We start from the raw sequence: 22636 nt of genomic DNA on the forward strand, positions 1-22636 counted from the left end.
GGTGAGCAACCTGTCCTTCTTCTTCGTGGTCTCTGCGAATCATACAAATGGGTTGAGACTAGCAAGCTAAGGTTGATGGAGGAGGGAGTGTCAGGTCACCTGTGTCTCCAAACACTGTTATGACATCTCAATAAAGTGAAGAGAGAAAAAACCAACACAAGGTAGTGGTCTGAATGTTGTTCTTATTATTTTACCATAAAATAGAGGTAAAAACCAACCAGAGCTCCACGAACTGAGACCAATAGGTCCATGAGCTCAGAAACATTTCAGTTAGAAATAATAATTTGGTGTGAAGTGACGCCATAAACTACAACATAATGCACCCCAGTCCATAACTAGTGTAACCCAGACAAAAGGACAGCCCTCCCAAAGGCTGCATCCTTTCTGGCCCTGGCGTCCAACCTGTAATGCTTGATAAAGGTAAGAGGTTGAGACCATACTGCAGCCTTGCAGATGTCATCCAGGGGCACACCTGACAAAAAAGCAGAGGATGCTGCAACTGCCCTCGTGGAGTGAGAACGAACCCTAGCTGGCAAAGGTTTACCCAAAAGTTCATAGGATAAACAAATGGTGTTAGATACCCACTTAGAGAGTCTCTGAGCCGACACCGGCAGTCCCTTCTTGGCCTCCGAATAGCACTGGAACAGTCTCTCGGAGCGGCTAGAGTCTCTAGTCCTGTCAAGGTAAAAGGCCAGGGCTCTACGAACGTCCAGGGTGTGTAGGGTCCGTTCGGCATCAGTAGTCGGGTTCGGGGCCAGGGTGGGGAGAACAATGTCCTGGCACATGTGGAACATAGAGACAACCTTGGGCAGGAAGGTAATGTCTGTTCTGAGAACTACCTTGTCCCGGTGAAAACTCAGGTATGGTTGGTCCCGGCGGAGGGCACAAAGCTCGCCCGCACGGCGGGCAGAGGTGATGGCCACCAGAAAAACCGTCTTCCAAGTTAGAAGTCTCATGTCCGTGGTAGCTAAAGGTTCAAAGGGTTTAGATTGCAATGTTCCCAGTACCGCATCAAGGCTCCAGGCCGGGGGTGGTGGAGAAGCCTGTGGATGGAGGTTGTTGCATCCCTTAAGGAAACTCCTTACCAAGGGGTCCTTGAAAAAGGAGGGCCTCCCATCGAATTGGAAGAAGGAGCAAATGGCCGACAAGTAGCACTTGACAGAGGTGAGGCAGAGGCCTGAATCGATTAAAGACATCAAGAAGTCCAGGACCACCGGTGTCGTGACTTGGGTTGGAGACAGTTGTCTGTCGGCCAGGAACCGAAGGAACTTGTTCCATTTTAGAGTATAGGACTTCCGAGTAGCTGGCTTGTGAGCAGCTAGGATGACCCTGCGTATGGGAGCCGGTAGTTGAGTTAGGGATGGATCCTCCATGCCACCAGGGAAAGGGTCTCGATGTCCGGGTGTCGAACCCGACCCTCTTGAACTGTGAGGAGATCCGGTCTGTGTTCGATCCGGAGAAAAATGGACCGCGAGAGGTGGAGGAGGCAAGGGAACCAAGGCTGACCCGGCCACCATGGGGTGATCAGGATGGCATTGGTACCATCCGATGTCATCTTGGAGACTGTCCTGGTGATCAGTGGGAAGGGGGGGAAGGCGTAAATCATTACCCCCGACCACTGGAACCCGAACGCGTCCCCGAGGGAGTGTTCGTTCGGCGTCCGGGAGCAGAACTGGGGACAATGGGTGTTGTGGACAGTCGCGAACAGGTCTATTTGTGGGGTTCCCCACCGACTGAAGAGGTCGAGCACCGTGTCGGGGTGTAGTCTCCATTCGTGGCATTGGGATGGAGATCTGCTGAGAAGATCTGCCAGGTCGTTCTGGATGCCCGGCAGGTGCACTGCCTGGAGTAGGATGTTCCGGTCTATGCACCAGTCCCAAACCTCGAGAGTGATGTCGAGAAGAGTGCGCGATCTGGTTCCTCCCTGTTTGTTCAGGTAATACATAACGGTGGTGTTGTCCGTCCTGAGCTGAACAACCTTGTTGGATAGGGAGGACTCGAACGCCCTGAGAGCCTTTTGTACTGCCACTAGCTCTAGGGCATTGATGTGAAGCATCTTCTCGTCCTGGGACCACTGGCCCTTGGCCCACAGGTCCAAGGTGTGGGCGCCCCATCCGTCTTCCGAAGCGTCGGTGGTCAACACCACCTCCGGTTGGGGTTGCAAAAAAGGCATGCCGGCGCAAACGTTCCGGGAGTCGAGCCACCAAGAGAGGGAGTGGACGACCGGTCTCGGGATCGTGAGGCGACGTGATGGATGGTCTGTCTCCGGATCGAAGACGGACAGTAACCAGGACTGAAGGGGTCGAGACCGAAGTCTTGCCCACTGTGTGACGAAGGTTGTTGATGCCATATGTCCTAGGGCTACCTGGACGTCCCTGGCGACGACCCTTCTTCGGCCGACACACCTGCTTATAGCTCGGACGAGAGTTTGGAAGCGGTCGGAGGGCAAGGATGCTACACAAGCGTCTGAGTCGAGGGTCAAGCCGATGAACCTTATGCGCTTGGTGGGCAGCAGTTGGGACTTCTCGAGGTTTACGACGAGTCCTAGGTTGTGTAGGAGCTCTAGGGTTTCGGCAATGTGACGACTGAGCTCTCGGTTTGAAGGTGCTGCAATTAGCCAATCGTCCAGGTACGGAAAAACTCTGATGCCGCGGCGATGCAGGTGGGATATTACAGGCGCCATGCATTTGGTGAAAACTCGAGGAGCTGTGGACAGGCCGAATGGGAGGACGTTGTATCTGTAAGCGTCGGTCCCGACGGCGAAGGCTAGGAACCTGCGGTGGCTCTCGCGGATGCTCACGTGGAAGTAGGCGTCCTTCAAGTCGATCGTCGCAAACCACAAGCCCTGATATAACAAAGGCAAGATAGAGGCAAGCGTTACCATACGGAAGCGTCTGTAGGACATGTAAACATTAAGGGCTCTCAAGTCTAGTATAGGCCTGATGCCCCCATCAGTTTTGGGGACCGTAAAATAACGGGAGAAAAAGCATCTAGGAATGTCTCTGGCGTCGACCTGAGAGATGGCGCCTTTAGCTAGAAGGGTGCGTACTTCGTCGAGAAGGGTGTCCGAGGGTAGGGTGGAAAGGAAAACTCCAGTTGGAGGGAGTTCTTCGAATTCAAGGGCGTAACCCCTACGGACGATGGTGAGTGCCCAAGAATCGGTGGAGATTGAGGCCCAGACGGTGGAAAATGGCCTCAGTCTATCCAAAAAGGCAGGGAAGGAGGGAGCGACGGAGTACGCGGCGTCCCCTCAGTTTCTCTTCTTAGTTTGTTCGGGGTCCTGTCTTCTGTAGTTCTTTTTGTATTTAGAACCAGAGCGACGACCCGAGGAAGAAGAGGATTGCGAGGGGTAGCGCTGTCTGGGCTGGTCCTGGCGTTGGAATGGACGGTCTTGCTGATAGGGCCTCTGGCCCTGGCCATACCACTGACGGACGCCCGTAAAGCGTTTACGGGAAGTTTGAGGGGAGGCCGACATACCGTGTTTCTTGGCTGCGGTTCTCATCCTGTACTTGAAGTTTAACTTCTCATCCGTCTCACGGTGGAAGAGGCCGTCTTCGTCGAAGGACATGTCCTCGATGGTGGAGCGGGCGTTTTGGTTCAAGTCGGAGGACCTCAACCATGCATGTCTCCGAAGGGCGATGGCTGCCGCCATGGATCTTGCGGCGCAATCAGTGGAATGTCTGGCCGATGTAATAATCCAGCTTCCAATTGAATGTGCCTCATCTCGGACCTCAGAGAGGATCCCTTGAGAGTCGTCCGGAAGGTCCGGGATGAGGGGGGAGATCTTCTCCATAAGCCATTGTATGTATGCGCCCATACACGCGTTGTAATTGGCTACCCTCATCCCCAGAGCCGAAGAGAAATAAGCCTTCTTGGCGAGGGCATCAATCTTTTTAGCCTCTCTGTCCGAGGGCATCAGGGAAGCTTTTGGCGTGGAGGTACGTTGGGAACCCTCCACGATGGCCGAGTTCTGGCGTGGATGTTCCAACAGCCATGTCGGGTGTGGGGCCACTCTATACAGGGATTCAATCTTCCTGTTACTAGCAGCTGTCGAAGCGGGGGCTGCCCACGAGCGTCTGGCCAGCTTTTCCAAGGAAGGGAGGAGAGGGATGGCGGGCGGTGTGGGGAGCTTGCCATGAATCCTCCTCTCAATGGGGTCCGAGGCCTCATCTTCCGCCTGGGAAAATTGGATGTCCAGAGCATTCCCCATCTTGATCACATGCTCGGCAAACGTGCGTACGTCGTCCGAAGGGGACACTGCACCCGGCTGGGCGAATTCTTGGTTAGACGGCCGATAGTCGTCGTCCGACGAGGCCTCCGAGTCGTCCCCGGGATGGTAGCGAGCCTGGGATGACGTCTCCTGTCTCGAGTCAAGATCAACGACGTCGAGGTCGGTGGTTGCAGAGATGTGGCTAGGCGGAGCTGTAGCGGCGCGAGAGGGCCTGGAGGATGCACGTGGCCTAGATCTCTCGACAGGTGCACCGAAACGGGACTTGATGGAGTCATGGGAGACAGCCATGTAGTAGGTGTTAGTCTCCTCGTCATAAAAATAGTCGGGCTCCGAAGGACGCGGAGGAGATGGTGAGGCGACCCGATGTACCAAGGCACGGTGGACCACCGACGTGGGCATCGGGGTGGGGGAGCGCCTGTCGTCTCTCGGGCTGGTCGGTGAGGCTGGCTCGGAGAGGGCCATAATGATGTCCTCTGGGGCATGGCGGAATGTCGAGAGAGGCCGGGACCCAGATGGAGAAGAACTCCGACGCCCGGGGCGGGTGTCGATGGCCTCAGGGACCGAGGGGGTTCTCGCCGCGGAGCGGGGATCAGAAGGCCTCCGGTCGACCCCCGATGGCTCTCGGGGGGTCTCCTTGTGTCTCGACCCATCCGAATCCCGTTTTTCGGAGCGATGGCGCTTGGCGGCCGAGTGTCCTCCGTCCGGGGACCTCGCACGGGATTTCTTGGAGGCCGAAGGCGCCTGTGGCACGGTGGCCTGGGCCTTGGCAGGGTCTGGAGATTTCACAGCCTTGGCAGCAGAGGCCTGAGAGGCAGAGGACTTCGAGGCAGAACCCTTATGGGAGCTCGAATCCTTATCTGAAGGGCGGCTCTCCTTCGAGCCCTTCTTACGCTTCTCCAGCTTGTCCTTCTTCAGGGATCGGGGGGCGCCTTCCACCGGGGCTTCTGACTCCAGAGCCTGCAGGGAGGTTCGGGGCGCAACTGAAGTGGTGGCGACCTCCCCCGGCACCCCAGATTCGGCGGGCACAAGTTGGGCCGGAGTCTCAGGTAGGGTAGGCAGTGGGTTGGCAGCCGTGGAAGAAGATGATAAGGACATAGTGCCCGCTGTGAAGACCTTCGTATAGATGGCGGCCTTCAACCTAGTCTCCCTATTCTTCCTGGCCTGAGGTGTTAGGGATTTACACAAGGCACAGGATGAGGGGATATGTGCCTCGCCCAGACAGAGAAGACAAGCGGAGTGAGGGTCTTGGCCGGGGATCTTACCCCCGCAAACGGAACATTTCTTGAAGGGGACCGATGGCATGGTCCACTTACAACTCGAAGTCAGACAGTCCGATGGTCAGTGCCGGTCCGGGAAGATTGCCAAATCAGAAGGAGGAGCAGAAGGGAAGTCCAGAGTCAAGCCGAGTGGTCAGTAAGGGGGCAAGCAAAGAGTGGTCAAATAACAGTCCGAGGTCAAGTCCGTGATTCCAAGCTGAGATCTCTCAAGAGCGAAGTTCCCTAAGCAGCTAACGCGGCGGAAAAAAGGAACTGGGGAAAGAGCGGGAAAGCAGGGGCTTTATAAGGGATGGGCGGAGTTACCGCCAAAAAGTTTCTATATGTTGCAAAGAGTACTTTGCCTAGTGATTCCAGAAGTTTCCGAAGGCACTGCGCAGGCGCAGTACAACCCATTTGTATGATTCGCAGAGACCACGAAGAAGAAATTACAATCCTCAAACTGATAAGGATTTTGTAATTAAACAGTTACTGGATTTTGCTAAAAGACAAGATTATTGCTGTTATTTTGGGTCATGAAGGAACTTCTGCATTAAATAATTTTGGTAATCTATAACAGTCTCTTCACCACATTACTACAGATAAAACAGATGTGTACATACCCAAATGAAAAGTATCAGCAATCTCTTCAAATAACTTACTATTTAATATTTTATTTAATTCTATCACAATATTTTAATGCAACCTAATAAAACTCAGCAGGATATAATTAGCATGAGATCAACATTAAAAAAAAAGCCAATTCAAATTCCAAATTTAAACCCAAATGGGACTCTGCATATAGGCTTGGGATGGGGGAGGTTATGGGTTGCCACAGCCAAAAGACCAAGAAAACACCATGATACAGTCACCATAAGTTGGAAATATCTTGAACACCACCTTGAAGTCCAATTGACTTATATTGGCAGCCAATCCAGTTCCTTTAAAGTACGTATTAATAATGCTTCTATATGCAGTTCCCATCAACAGCATAGACACTGCATGCTTGCAGCTGCTGTCATCATCAAATACAAACTCGTGGAGAATACTTTTTAGTAATTGGGATGGAAAATCACCAAGCATGGAGTAGTATAAGACAAAATAAATGTTTTCTAATTATTTAGTTCCTTTATATTAAATATAAACTATAGACTGACATTACTTCTGCTTTTCTACTCTTGGGACTTCCTTATATACCCCAAAACTTCACTGGTTTTATGCTGAGAGTTCTCCTTTATTTAGTATTGTGATCATACAATCATAGAGTTGGAAGAGACCGCAAGGGCCATCCAGTCCAACCCCCTGCCATGCAGGAAATCCAAATCAAAGCATCCCTGACAGATGGCCATCCAGCCTCTGTGTAAAGACCTCGAAGGAGGGAGATTCCACAACACTCCGAGGGAGTGTGTTCCACTGTCGAACAGCCCTTACTGTCAGAAAGTTCCTCCTAATGTTGAGGTGGAATCTCTTTTCCTGGAGCTTGCATCCATTGCTCCAGGTCCTAGTCTCTGGAGCAGCAGAAAACAAGCTTGCTCCCTCCTCAATATGACATCCCTTCAAGTATTTAAACAGGGCTATCATATCACCTCTTAACCTTCTCTTCTCCAGGCTAAACATCCCCAGCTCCCTAAGGCTTTCCTCATAGGGTATGGTTTCCAGACCTTTCACCATTTTATTCGCCCTCCTTTGGACACGCTTGTTTCTCAATATCCTTTTTAAATTGCGGAACCCAGAATTGAACACAATATTCCAGGTGGGGCCTGACCAGAGCAGAATATAGTGGCACTATTACTTCCCTTGATCTAGACACTATACCTTTATTGAAGCAGCGTAAAATTGCATTGGTCTTTTTAGCTGCTGCATCACACTGTTGACTCATGTTGAACTTGTGGTCTACTTGGACTCCCAGATCCCTTTCACATGTGATAACCTACATACAACTAAACCCAGAAATGTCTGTACTCATGTTGTACTGAAGGAACATGATGAACATGAACCACATTCACCACAGACCTCCAAGTGTGTCATGTTACATGTGATATTAAACATACATAATCTACAGGATTTTTCATCCCTTGACAACACATTCAATAGGTATTACAGAAGCCAACCCAATGTTTTGATTCTTACTTTACTGTATAAACCATCCTTGATTAGACAAATACCTTGGAAAATCTCCTAGCAGCCAACTGTTTTATTGTGACCAATAATATACTTAATCTTTTAATGTAGCATTTTACATTATATTATTTCAAAAATAATCTCAATTTCTCTGTTATTCTGAGAGCTTTCACTATCCTGAACATTTTTGACAGGTGACTTTTATCTCATTCGCCATAAGATCATTATTCCCATTTTACAGAAGGAAACTAAGGATGAAATGACAAAGACTTGCCACTGTGGCTGCTCAGTGACTTGACACTAGCTGTATCCCACTTCATTCCTTAGGAACATAAGGCTGAGCTAGGCTTCAAAATGAGGTGCAAGGATGGATAAATTGTATAATAATAGATTATGTTTATTTCCAGCAAACACCCGTTCTTTGAAACATCTCTGCCGTCTGAGAATCCGGAAATGTTTAGGCCGCTTGCGTCTACGCTGTCCTGTCTTCTTGACCTTTCTACCACTACCAAACCGTTTGAAAGAATATATACTCTATAAGGAGTATGATCTGTATGGACAAGGAAATCTGGAAGGAATCTACTAATTCAGATGTGGTGGAGGGCGTCCTATATGCATTTTATATACATACAAATTGTAGCTTATGTAATTGTTAGAAAAAAATATGTGGGGGGAAATCATGTGGGAGAAATCAAGCAATTTGAATAATTTTTAATAAAATATTTTGATGGATAAAAAGCATGACATTCCATCATCTGTAGAAGTATATATATTCCTCTTGAATAATGTGTTGCGGAGGGCTTAAAGATTTATTAAAAATTGTCGTCTAATCAGGTGACTTTAAAAAGAATAAATACTACACTACTGCTTTTCCATGAACTATATAGTAGCTCATTACTACAACAAAGGAACAAAATTAAATTACAGACTAGAAATTAAATTACAGTTTGTCTCTCCCATCACTGGATAATCAGTTTATTCTATCTGGGGCAGTAGGCAATATCAAGTATTTCAATAAATGAACATTTCTTTCTGACAAACTGAATGCTTAGTGTAAATTCTTGTGAACACTGTGACACACAAAAATGGGCCCCACATGGAACATCCTGTGGTTGAACAGCTTTTTGTGGCAACTCTATCTCTCCTCCCTGAAATACATACTTAGGCACACTAAAGCTACTGCCCCTTTCCTTTTTGTCCAGTTTAACACATTCATTCAACTGTTCGACAAGATGCCAGCCAAAGATGGGTATCAGCCTTTGCATAACACACTATTCTTCCTTATTTTCAGGCAAATTAAAGGTATTTTTCCAGCTGTTAATTTTTTTTAATTTAAGTACAATATATGATTATCTGACTTTATGAAATGCATGGATAAGATTCTTGGTTGACTGACAGACTTAAAATACATTTGACAAAGATTTCAAGTAATTCTGAATGCTTGGATACATTATGAACCTTTGGGGAGCAATAGCAAACAAAATATTTATGAAATCATTACAGAAATCCACCTTTAAAATTGACGACTTCACTGAAATCCTCCACACAGTTTTATTGTTAATATCTAGATTTCAATCTGTAAATTGACAATATCAAGTTGACAATCATTGGTTATTTATTAATACAAGAATTAAGGGAAATTATGTTACACTCTTTAAAGCAATGCAAAAATCACATCCACTGGAATAGGCCCAAACTATTACTTTACTTGTAAGAATTTGACCAATCCACTATACTGTAAAAATCCCTTAAATTGTTGTACAGACTTTGTGGCTTGCTTACGAATCTTATCATGGAGCATTGTTCCTTCAGAGTTACATGCTTGATTATTCTTCCTGCTAAACTGGATCATGTTTTCTTTGGTGATGGGTGTGGAACCATTTAGCTAGGGAGGGGAGATGCATGCCCTTCAATCCAACCTCTTTGCAGGCCAAATGATGACCTACAAGGGATGGATACTCAGCTTTGCTTCTTTTCTGCCTTCCCTACATGATGAGTGGAGATGGAAGAGGAGTGAAACTGAGTGTGCAGGGTACAATGGAATACACCCTGTTGTTATCTCCCACCACTCACCACTAGCTTCCTGGAACTGGGGCATCTGGAGGGATCTTCCAGGACATTGGCATGACAATGGGGAGCCTGGACTAGCACTCATCTCTGTTTTTGACTGATGGATTTGCAGAGATTTCACAAAAATGGCTAGGAAGAAATATGCCCAGAAGAATAAAAGTTAAAAAGCAATGAAGAATTCTTATTTGATTTTTTAAAAAAGAAACCATCTTAATTTGCAAACAAAGAATGTCTTCAGACTGCAATTCACAAAGGAAGAAAGGAACATGCAAAAAAAAAAATTCTTTTCTACATTTCTCAGGAAAAGAAACCCATCTCTAACATTCTGTAATCTAGTCCCTTCTTAAATTTTGTTTTCAAAATGTGCAGTTTGAGAGCAGAAAGGAAGCATAGTCCCCAAGCCCACCCACCTTGTAGAGTTCAGCTCTTGTATCCTGATAGCACAATCCCATACATGTTTACTCAAACGTATGCCCTATTAGATTCAGTGGGGCTTACTTCTTGGTTATTGAGTACAGAACTGCAGCCCCCATAAAACAAGAGGAAAATTTGATTTTATTGTTAAATATATAAAGAAAAGTTGATTTCATGATTATGAAAGCACTGTTTTGTACACCACAATATCCCTACATGAAAATAATCGCTCTATAGGAAAATACATGCTTACCATATGGTAAGAAGTGGGGCACGAGCAATTTTTGCACCATGAACATATCAACCAGGCAGCCAAATAACAGTTCTCTATACAGAATGTAAACGTAAAAGAAAAATTAATGAAGGGGTTACGGGATATTTACATAACCAGGAAAATTGTGCAATCAAATTAGGTCTGAGATCTTTTTAGGGACATAGGCACACATAGGTTTGCCTTACACATGCATATGTCATTTTGGGGAGTGCCACAGGTATTCCCTTCCTCCTCTTCCTGAATTACTAAGGAGCATGAGAAGCCATCTGCATGGCCATTCCATGCTTTCTGGGGAGTGGGCTGGATCACCCAAGTATGTGTCTACATCCCCATACCAAAATGTGAAATGATAATATTGGCATAGAGGCCAGTCAAGTGTCTTCCAGAGGTATCAATGCTGCTGTAATTGTTTCACATCTGGCTGCAGAGATATAGCCAGACAATTCTGCAAACCTGCCTGTTCCGCACAAAGCACACAATGGCTGGGGGCAGTGGCTTTAGAGGCTGATTAGTAAGTTGGTGGGTACTCACGACTGGCAGAGGTCTGCTTGTGGACCTAGTACACTATGCTGATACAGCCTACATGTGGGAAGTATAATACGAATACGTACTAATTTTAGAATATGGGTGAGCAGATCTGTCAAATGTTTTTCCTAACTTTACTCCCCAAGTTAGTTTCATGTAGATTTAAAACAAACCAACAAAATGTGTACATATTTGTTGTGGACGAATAGTTGCATTAAAGGACATATGCCCCACATGCTAAAATATGTTTCTGCAGACTTTAGAAATAGATAGAGTGGTTTCTGCACACTTCAAAAATATGTGCTCGGCATGGAACCTTTTTTCTTTCTTTCACAAAATGCACTGCAAGGCCAGATGTGTATGACTTTCTAACCGAAAGCTAACTATTTCTGTATTAAGCCCAAGAAGTGTAAATTGGGTAAACCCATTTTTTAAAAATTGACAGAGCAAATTTTGCATACATCTGTACCAGGGCTAATATGTATAAAATCATGGCTTACCATGTGTTGCCTATTTAAGCAATCTTTTAACCATGGAAAATCTACAGATTCTCCCCTTTTCAACACATTCATATAAATGTAGAAATGTAAACTCTCTCCTTCATTAATTCTTCTTCACAACAAATGGGTAGTTATGCAAAACAAAAGTGAAAGCTTTCAATTTCACAAAGAGCAAACTTATATGCCCCTTTAAACTTGATATCTGACTTAATATGCAAAAGATTAAAATGACCAGTTTTATTAGTGAGGAAACTTGATATTATGCACATTATAATACATTGAAGTAACATACATCTTTACACATATATACACCATACTGCAGGTGACAGCTGCTGGAGGTTAGCTACAACATAATGAACAAAATCCATCTGTGGACATGAATTCAGTATTCACTTCAGCACAAAATTCAAATTCTTGCAATGTTATATGTGACTGTAAGAAGCTCAAAAAAGCAGTAGCTATGGCAGCTTTTGCCAATTAAAATGAGCTGCTGCCAAAATGAAAATTAGTATTCCTTATTAAAAACATTACGAACTCCTATGAATCGCATTTCATATGTCACGCTGATCTAAACCTTAAAGGAGGTAGGAGATTCCTCAGGTGATTAGATGAAACCCTCCTTAAATTTATCGAGTGTACTATGTGTGTCTTTCCGATCATCCAGAAAAGGAACACTCCAATCAGATTTCAAAACGTTTTGTAACACAGACACAGCCAAGCATCACTTTACAGTCCTAAAAGGAAGTCCCTTACACAGATGTCTGGAAAGACTGGACTGTTTGGGCCATTTCCAGTCTGAAACACCATATGAATTACGGCATCTTTTCTTTTGCAGCACATACAGTTTTCAGATAACTTTATTTTTTATATTATGATGAAAAATTGGTGTCAGAAGTCAGAGGGCATAATAGTGATTTCTCCTATTGTAAACTTGTTTCTACCAGCTACTAAGCCATTCTGTTGAGCTTTGAAAAGAAGCAATTTTAATTAAAAGGCAGATTATATTTTAAAAATCTGATGAATCAATGGGATGAAATGAATTTTACTCAAGACTCTTCATAAAATAAAAGTTCTGGTATAAAATCAGACACAACAGGTTTGATCCAGTGAGAGGCACTTCTCCATCTCTTTCTCCTTGCAGCAAATCTGCCATCCCCTTGAAAATGCACAGGAGATCCTGATGAATGGGGTGAGCTGGGGCAGTGATGGAAATTGAGTAGAGCCAATTCTTGTGACACCCTTAATCTGTGGAAGGATCCTGATTCCAACCCAGTGTTTTGCATTAACCATTCTCTCTTTTTCTTTTGGGGGTGGGGGGGTGGGAGAGGGGAAAGGGGAAGGAAAGACCAATGCATGATTTATTTAATTAAAATTGTTTTTAAAATACAATTAAAAACACTAAGAAGATGATAATCAGCCATTAGTTTCAAAACTTAAACAGATCTATGCAGTCTATATGCTTTGGTACATGTGGAACTGGCAAAGATATTCTGGAAGGAGTTTAATGAAATCAGGCTAATTATGACCATAGATTTAAAAAGCAATTTCATCTCAACTGGCAAAGGCTTCATTTATGTACATTTAATTGTATGTTACTGATCCAACAGTGTCCGATCATACTGTCAAGCCTTTTCCCCCCTTCTCTCCTGCATCCCTCTGCAGCACCAGAAATCTACTGCAGAGGGATTCCTAGTCCTTCAGAGCAGATTCACAGAGTGCACAGAAGGACTGGAGATGGAAGAATGCATTCTGTCCACTAAAAGAATGCATTCTGCCCAGTACTGTTATACCTCACACACCAATTTCTAATGTCTCCTTTAGTGTCTTTGTTACATAATTGCTCTGAAGTATAATTCAGAGAAGCTAAGACCAGTATCAGCCAACGCAATCTCATATAAAATAATGATTTCACATTTAACCAAAATGTTACATACAGGGTTGTTTGTTTCCTGAATACTTCTTTTTCCTACTGGCAATTTATTCCAAGATTTATTTAACTGCAAATTAACATTCTTCTATTTCTGTTCTCAGTAATCTTTGGGTATCAAAATAACATCTTAAAGACTAAAAAATGTATTATGGCATAAATTTAATGGACTGGAGTCCACTTGATCAAATTCAATTTGTTTGTATTTGAAGGTGCCATAAGACATCTTGTTTTGTCAGTTATCCCTCTGAAGCGGCAAACAGAAAGTAAAGATAAAGAGCATAAAATCTTTGTGCTTAATTTATGACAGTATTTTCCACATGAAGTCATCTGCAGAGAAAAATAAGGTACCAATTCTGCTGTAATTATTACCACAGTTTCTTATGACTGGGAAGAGAGTCCACATTTACATTAAGCAGACAGTTTAAGTAAAATCAAAGCTTAATGGGTCAGAATATTGAATCCCATTTAATAAAGCAAACCCTCCACCTTTGCTTCTTCTGTAATTTGCAAGCTTATTTTGTACAACCGGTCCAAAAACTTGCACTGAAGTCACCTCATGCTTCAGATTCTCGTTTCTTCTTCCCATCTTCTCCTAAATCACTGTCTTCTGACTGGCTACTACTAAGGACTACAAACTGTCCTTCACCAACACTCTGGCTGGATCTACTAGAAGCGGCTATTAGTCGACTTTGCTCTTCTAAATCCTGCAAGAAATCACTCATTTTTAATCAATATATCAAACTGACTTTGTATTGTAAATGCCCTTACACAAATCTATGTTATGACCACACCTGCAATACTGTGTACTGTTCTGGTTACTGTTTCTCAAATGAGACAGAGCTGGACAGAGATCAGAAATGGACAACCAAAATGATCAGGAAACTGGGAGAATTTATTCTGTGAGGAAAATTTACAATGTTTTGGCACTTTAGTGAAAGAAAAGCATTAAATGAGAGACTTTACAGAGGTTTATACAAATATACAAGACATGATTAAAGTGGTTTGAAAAGTTGGACTTAATATGAGGTGTCCTTCTGGTCAGTGAGGAATGGAACAGGTAGGAACAGACTAATTCCCACTTCTGTGAAGGGCTGGGTTAAGCAACTGAAACCGCTCCTTCACTCGCAGGACACACAAAAGCTAAGAAGTTAATATTAGTAAACTGTGAATCAACTGCAAGCTCAAAATCAAACAAGGACAAAGCATCATAAACAGGGGGACAGCATAAGATCCTCTTGTGTTTTGAATGGGGAGAGAGGAAAACAAGATGGGGACAAGGAGAGCATAACTCAAGAGAGCACACAGCTGAAGAGCACAACTCAAGATGTATCCATAGGCCAGGAACAACCCTTGCCCCTCTGCAGCTTATGGGAACAATAGATACAAACTCTTAAGACAAAAGAAACATTTACACTACAAAATTATAGTACTATGATTCCACTATGGAATGTTGGGGCTTGTAGTTTGCTAAAACTATCAAACTCTCTGGCTGATCATTCTAAATGCCCTTCCCTAAACTGCAAATCCCAGGATTCCATAGGATGTTGTCATGACAGCTGAAGTGGAATCATGGTACTATAATATTAGCGTGTGAACAGGCCCCCAAAGGATGATTTCTTTGAGGACTGTCTATTTCCATCACTTTTAAGACAATGGGGCTGAGAAAGAATGGCTTTATCCCTGAGACAAGGTGACAAAGCCTCTTGCTGGATTCTACTTACCACTTCCATGGAGCCCAGCAAGGCAGCAGGAGCAGCACCATATGGGGAAAACTGTTGGTGCACTCACATAATGATGGTCATCTCACTGACTGCAAGGAGGCTCTTTTTTTCTTCATCACTGCAGATTCACAACAGTGACATGCAGGTGGTCTCAGACTCTGCTGGCTTACCTTTCTTGTAGCAAGATGCCTGACAGGAAGCTACAACTGGGCAATTATCCTTCTTCTATCAGAAATCAGGCTGACTGGCTTAAACACCACATAAAAGGCACTGAGAAACTTGGATAATTTTCCTAATGACAGTCCCGTGCCCACAGGCCTTAGGAGATGTTTGGACAGCATTCCACCCACAACTCAGTCATGGGAGGGCCACAATGGCTTATTGAGGCTCCTAATTCCCACCAATGGTGCTTTCTCAAGTTCTTTTTAAGGTCCACGTCTTATTTCAGTGCCTTCTCTGTCAGAGTGCTCTGGTATCCCCCCCCCCCCGAAAAAAACCCTACAATTCCCATAGTTCCATAGCATTTAGCCATGGCAGTTAAAGTGGTGTCAAATTGCATGATTTTTGCAGTGTGGATGCAGTCACAGTCTCTGTTGCTTTGCCCTGCCTACTATGGAATTGGATTAAGCTTTCTCTACCTGCTCCATACCCTCACTGACCAAGAAATAATAGTTATGTCTCCATTTTTATAATTCCAATGTCATCCAATGAAATTTAAGTGAGATATCCAGGATACAAATAAAATAGTACTTTTTCACACAGCACATGGTTAAGCTATACTGCTCCATATCAGAAGATGTGGTGATGGCCATCAACTAAGATGGGCTTTAAATTGAGATTAGACACACTTGTGGAGAATCAGGCTATTAATGGCTATTACTCATGGTAAGGCTTCCCCTGAGATGAGAAGCAGCATATCTTTGAATATCTGATTCTGGATAACATCAGCAGAATGTTGATACTGCTCTCACATGCTTTTTGTGGCCAATACATAGGTACCTGGGAAACCACTGGGAAACAGGAGTTATGGTTAGGTCTTTGGTCTGATCCAAAAGGGCTTTTGTGTGTACTAGACATTCAGTCTTTTCTGTGTACCAGACTAAATAGTAAAATTATTAGTAAGAGTACAAATTTGGAAACAATTTATCACGGCTCTTACATTTCTGAGATTCTGGGATAATGTAGATACAGAGGAATAAGCAGGGCATGCTATCTATCACATAGGGTAGGACGTCAAGATATAATTGCCCAGGAAGAGTACAATTCAGATAAAAAAGCCCTTCTGGTCTGCCATCACAGTTCCAACAACACCACCAGCTATAGACTTACTTGAAGTCCAAAAGTAGGGCAATGAAAAAGTTACTAGGCCTGTTCCCAGCAACTGGAATTTTCAACTGAATGTTGGTGGTTCTATGTAGACTCCATGATTACACACCTCTGTCAGTTTCCCCCTTTAAAGCCATCAAAATCAGTGACCACCATCACACCTTCTATTAGAAAATTCTAAAGCTTATCTGGGTGTGGTGTGAGCAAGTACTTTGTCTTGTCTTCCCCAAATCTACTGGCAATCAATTTCAATAGGCAAGTTCAAGCGCTAGTGATGTGGGGGAGAAGACTGACTGTACATTTTCTTCAGATGATTCATAACTTTTATTGATCTACTGTTATGAAGTCCAAGGTCACAGAAGATGTAAGGCTGGGTCTGTATTCTGATTAAATCAACATTTATCAATTACATACCTTTTCAATTTGTTTTTGTTTACTGAGTTCCTTTTGCTGTTTTTCTTTTACTTTCTCTATTTCTTTCTGCTTTTCTGATGTTCTACGATCCTGAAAAGTTAATATTATGTGTAAGTAACTAATAAATACTGAGGGAAGGTGTACATTGGTATATTTTGTATGATCCGTTTAAACAATTTCACATCAAAATAATGACCCAGGGACTAAATATTTCAACAAAAACTGTATCCTGGTTCCCTTCAACACATACCAGGGGAATTACCTGCATGAACCTAAAAGAAACACTCGCTTCCACACCACCAGACTACGAAACTGTTAACCATTCTAATAACTAATTTGGCAACTAGATAATGTTAGCAATACTAACAACCTCTAGTTTAAAAAAAAGGGGGGGTTGTCTTAGTTTGCAATTCACAGCTTCTTTACTCAAGTTTAGCATTACTTAAGAAAGCATTATTGTTTTATGTTGATAGCACTCATGCCCAGAGGCAAGGGATGTCCATGAGAAACTGAACTAGTAAAAAAAAAAAATCATATTTTCAAAATGCTTGGATATTCTGCTGGCTAGCTATCCTAGAAAATTTCTGCCTTCTCTTACTACGTTTGGATGCAGACTGCTTTGCTAAGTTATCTTCTCCTTACACGCATCCTCTGTCACAGTATACTGTAGTTACAACTGCTTTTGACTCACACACACACACACACACACACACACACACAAAAACAGATCACCTGTGAGAAAGGACTGGCAGAACAGTGTGTTATGGCAGACATCTAATTAGGTACCCTACAGCTTTCATCAGCTCATTGTTTATATGAAGCCTATAAAATGCCTATAGATTTTATTGCAATTTGAAGTCTTACCAATTCAGTATGATATGCAATCTGTTTTGCAATTCCTACAGAGTCACAGATCTAAATGGGAAAAAAATGGAAAAGCAGTAAAGATAATAAAATGTGATTATTTTTAAAGAGTTGTGATTTAATGACACATTTAAATCATTTAATGGTTCAGAATGGTTTTGTTTATTCAAGAAATTTAATTGGGACATAAATACCTTTTCCCCTTCATTATTTGATTCAAATATGTAGCAGACAAATGTTGGTCTGCTATCTGCTCTCCCTGTTGATGTCTGAAGTACAAATCCAAAAAGGCGTTTGTTCTCCTGGTGTGTGGCATACAAAACTACATTTGGCAATGGGAACTATTAAAGAGGAATGGAAAAAAGAATGAAAATTCAAAGTCTGACACATGAGAGATAGTAACATATTGGTGGTCATTTAGCAACTATAAGACATTCACTTGAATATGGTGAAATGATCATTGTCATGTGCCTTCATGTTGACTCTAGCTTATGGCAACCTCATCTTAGCGTTTTCTTGACAAGATTTATTCAAAGCAGTTTTGTCACTTATTTGGTTCAGAGAGAGTGGCTTGCCCATGGTCAAACAGTAGAGCTTCCATAGCTTCCACCAGGAATTCAAACCTTAATTTCAAATGATAATAGGATTACCATACCAATTAATAAAATGGAGATGCTATCTTGTTTGGCATAGAGTGGCATTTAACAGTACAGTGGCCCCTCTGTTTTCGCGGGGAATCCATTCCGGATCCCCCCTTCGAAAACTGCCCATAATTCAAGCCCCATTGGCTTGAATGGTGGTGCGCGCCCCATTATATTCCTCTCCATTTGCCACTCAACTATATATTATTTCCTCCTGCTGTTTTGATGCAGAAACCCCATGAATTCCTGTTTCTATCATTTTGTTGACCACTCCTCAGAGAAAAAGATAGCCTTGTCTTCCTTAAGAGATGCATGCGTGGGCCATGCAGCTGATGTAGGAATTGTTCTGGTGGAGTAGCAATTAGCCACTCTTTCTATTAATGCTACAAAATATAATTGAAATCATCATCGTTGTCATCATCATCATCAGGGAGAGAGATGACAAGCTTTTATCGAAGAAATCAGATTATAGCTTCCATATGCAGATGGGGTAAAAAGGTACAAAATCCTTGTCTGCGTCCTTGAATGACTCTGTATGTTGCATGTACATCTTGAGTGCTCTCCTGACATGAGCTACTGTATATGTCAGCAGTTTTTAAAAAGTGGGGGTTGGCTTGAAATAGAAAAGGGGTCAGGCCAGTTCTTGTGATCTGTGGAAGTTGAGACTAACTTTGGGATGAAAGCAATGTCAGTTTGGAGTATAGCTCTACTCTTGCAGAATATAAAGAGAGCTATGCTAATCGATAGGGCATCCAGATGAGTGGCTATGGAAAAAGCCGCTTGGAGGGCAGCAGTGGAATCAGTATGACTCAAACAGTTTCGCAGGAAGCAATATGTATCTACATGATTCAAACTGTTGCTCATAGAATCAAGTGGTAGCTAATTCATTAGTGTCTGTGCTCCTCTGCTGTTCACAATATATTTTCTGGGGATGGAGGAAGGTAGTATGTTACAATAACTATTAGCAATCTACTACTCCAATCATTGGATGTGATCTTATAAATAAAGTGGCCAATGCTTATCCCCTCACCCCTAATTTCCCCACTTTTAAACAGTCTAATGTTACTCCATCCATGATGTGACCTTAATTCTTTCTTGGGCTACAAAGCATCTACCCAGCACAGCAAGTAGCTAACCAGAGAACTTCACTCATTCTACAATGAAGGCTGAGGTCTTGATTAGCTTTTAAGTAGTTCTGCATAGCCATGCTTGAGCTAGTTTCCTGGGTTCAGGTTTTAAAGTCAATGCAATAACTGGCAAGACCTAGTGTGGTGGTTGCTGCCTGGAAAGATTTCATGGGACTAAGTAATCCAGGTGTTCATTCTTCCAAATCCCTCCAGGTCTGAGGGTGGACTTGTGGGAAGCAGGGGGAATTGCTGATTGGAAATATTCAAGTCACTACTGTGTCCTTGAGAAATGGCTCTACTATGTGGTTTTGGATTCTCAAAGGAATGTTCCTCCTTGGGAGTTAAGAAGAATGAACAGAGTCATGGTCAAAAACTTCAAAAGAAGGAAAGTGATAAAGGATGAGCTTCTACTGATGTTCCTGAATTCTTATCTTCCTTGCTACTGTAACTGATGGCTGGGATAGATGAATCAGAGGAGGAGGAGGAAATGGGACAGTGCTATCTGTGAAAGTCCCTGGGTTACTTCCTTTTTAGTATTTGCCACAGTGGGTCATTTTATTTCCTGGATGAACCCCTTCCTATGCAAAATAGATCTTCATTTCTCCACCTGGCCAATGACTCATCACTTCAGTTTCACTACAAAATGACCAAACACTAAATGGTATTTTAAAATGTAAAAATACATAATCATGAAACAAATCTGTATAACATGTTTAACCCTGAATTTACAATAAATACAGTACATGGTTTACACAGTGAAAATTCCACTGAATTTGTTTGCCCTCTTTAAAAAGTGTTGATAAAATAAAAGCATGAGGATTATCAGAAACTGTTTTAGACTCTTATTTTTAGTATATGTTTTTAGAGTTAGTTTTGAGTCATTTTGGTATGAGATGTAGTTGTTTGAATGTTGGACTGGGACTCTGGAGACCAAGGTTCAAATCCCAGTTCAGCCATGAGTCATTCTTTCAGCCTCAGAAGATGGCAATGGTAAACACCCACTGAAGAAACTTAGCAAGAAAACCCCATGATAAGTTTGCCTTAGGGTCACCATATGTCAGAAACAACTTAAAGGCACACAACAACAATATTTATACCTTCTCAGCAATCTTTATAACAGTGTGTGTGTTATAAGTTATAAATTATAGAGTAATTTTTGTCCCTGCAGTTCCCCTAGTGGCTGACATTGATGCTGAAAATAAATTTAAAACAAAAAAAGCAGAATTTTTAATTGAAGTAGTTATGTAGCAGTCTGGACTATTTTACAGTAATTTCTCTGGTTTATTTTTTTAATTGCAGGGGTCTAAGGCTTTGGGGAAGTCTTGGGGTATCTGGAGGCATAATAATGGTCTGGAGGCCTCATGTGGCCCATGGAATGCACCTCCCCGTCCCTCACTTTACAGAAACTCTCCAAATTAGGACCACATTACTAGGCTGAAGAGATCCAACAAAGTTCATGGCTGAGGCACATTTTGAAACAGAAAATTCCCAGCTTAAACTCTTAGCCACCATGTTACACCCGCTCTTTTGGCAGAGCTAAATTCTCATCCATTTAGTTATTCATAATATTAACTTTCTGTTACACTCCTGTAGATTCTAACAGACTTTGATGTTATAAGTGTTAAAGTCAGTATACAGTCGGCCCTCCTTATACGCGGATTTGCCATCCGCGGATTTGAACATCCGTGGATGGCAAATCGGGAAATTGGCCCCCAACAGCACCGCCACCGGGCCTTTCCCACGGCGGCGGCAAGGAAGCAGGGCTGCCGCACCGGAGGCCTTCAAGGCCTCCCGCGCTGGCATCCAGCCTCCTCCAGGCCTCCGCCGCTGCAGAAGGGCCGGATACCTCCGCGCCTTTTTTTTGGAAGAGGAGGCGCGCAGGGCAGCAGCGCCAGAGGCCTTCAAGGCCTCCAGCGCCAGCACCTGGCCTCCTCCAGGCCTCCGTGGCCACGGAAGGGCCAGGTATCGGTGCTGGGGCCTCTTGGCCTCCAACACCTTTATCCGGCCCTTCCGCGGCGGCGGAATCCTGGAGGAGGCTGGATGCCGGCGCGGGAGGCCTTGAAGGCCTCCGGCGCGGCAGCCCTGCTTCCTCGCCGCCGCTGTGGGAAAGGCCCGGTGGCGGTGCTGTTGGGGGCCAAGAGGCCTCCAGCACCGCCATCACGCCCTTTCACGGCAGCGGCGAGGAAGCCGAGGCTTGGCCTCCGCCGCCGCCGCCTGGCTACCCCCGCAGCAGCGGCGGCAGAGGCCAAGCCGCTGCGCCGAGAGAGTGAAGGTAAGTAAGGGGAAGGGAAGGGAGGGAGGCAGGGAGGGAAGGGAGGGAGAAGGAACTTTTGTCCCAATGCCAGCGCGCGTGCACGCGCGCCGCCGCCATTGGGACAAATGGGACTTGAGCATACGCGGATTTTGGTATACGCGGGGGGGTCCGGAACGGATCCCCCGCGTATACCAAGGACCCACTGTACATTTCTTTATTTACAGACCAGCTAATATTTGCTTAGCATCAGTCACTTGGTCAGTGAAAATTTAGAAGCGGGGGAACCATAATGTCTGGAACTGAGACTCCTCAACAAATGGAAAAGTCACAACTGGAAAATAAACAGGAAACTTTCAGCACATAGAAAATAACCCTGAGTACAACTTAGCAGAAAATATGTTGAAATATCACAAAGTAAGTTCCTATATTTGTCTGCTTTGATTTCAGCAACTTACCCTGAGTCTTGTCACTTGGGTCTGTGGATCAATTAACCTAGAAATAATAATTCAGGAAACTAAATGTTATTGTACAAAGAAAGAGAAACATATTAAGAATACTTGATACATGTGTATTAGCTTTAAAAGGGGAGCACTTACTTTAAACAGTCACACGTGACTAACAAATGTGATTCTGTCATTCTGAAAATGTTATGTATTGCTCGAGCTGCTAGTATTTGGCGCATTGTTTCATAAACAACATCAGAACTTTCATCTGACTTCACCTCCATGGATCCAAGGAATCTTACAATAAATAATTGATGGAGGATGGAATCTATATCAAGAATATAAAAAAGAAACAATGTGAACACCTTTGATCTTTTCAGTAAAAATCATTTTGTTCGAACAACATATTTGTCACGTGTATTGCATGGTAATTGTAAGACAGGACTTTCATACATTATTAAAAATTAATTGACAAAAACCAGTGCATAATACATCTAAAATCTGCTGCATTGCTATATATGTGAATCT

The 22636-nt window shown here is 43.6% G+C and overlaps 2 protein-coding genes across 5 annotated transcripts in view; one reads left to right on the forward strand and one right to left on the reverse strand.

Annotated features, from left to right (window-relative positions):
- ASB14 (ankyrin repeat and SOCS box containing 14) overlaps window positions 1-8191 on the forward strand; it is a 22972-nt gene extending 14781 nt beyond the window's left edge. For all 3 annotated transcript variants that reach the window (XM_089522283.1, XM_089522265.1, XM_089522274.1), the window contains one exon: window positions 8013-8191. In XM_089522283.1, the coding sequence (XP_089378409.1) occupies window positions 8013-8191 (179 nt within the window). The remainder of the gene's footprint in view (window positions 1-8012) is intronic.
- Window positions 8184-22636, reverse strand: part of APPL1 (adaptor protein, phosphotyrosine interacting with PH domain and leucine zipper 1) — a 45702-nt gene continuing 31249 nt past the window's right edge. For both annotated transcript variants that reach the window (XM_089522252.1, XM_089522243.1), the window contains 6 exons: window positions 22262-22436; window positions 22121-22157; window positions 17838-17984; window positions 17644-17694; window positions 16780-16869; window positions 8184-14022 (listed from right to left, as the gene is read on the reverse strand). In XM_089522252.1, the coding sequence (XP_089378378.1) occupies window positions 13873-14022; window positions 16780-16869; window positions 17644-17694; window positions 17838-17984; window positions 22121-22157; window positions 22262-22436 (650 nt within the window). In that variant the 3' untranslated portion in view covers window positions 8184-13872. The remainder of the gene's footprint in view (window positions 14023-16779; window positions 16870-17643; window positions 17695-17837; window positions 17985-22120; window positions 22158-22261; window positions 22437-22636) is intronic.

Source organism: Sceloporus occidentalis, unplaced genomic scaffold (assembly GCF_023333645.1).
Source record: "Sceloporus occidentalis isolate IW3139 unplaced genomic scaffold, rSceOcc1.0.p SCAF_1, whole genome shotgun sequence".
In the NCBI taxonomy this organism is placed as follows: domain Eukaryota; kingdom Metazoa; phylum Chordata; class Lepidosauria; order Squamata; family Phrynosomatidae; genus Sceloporus; species Sceloporus occidentalis.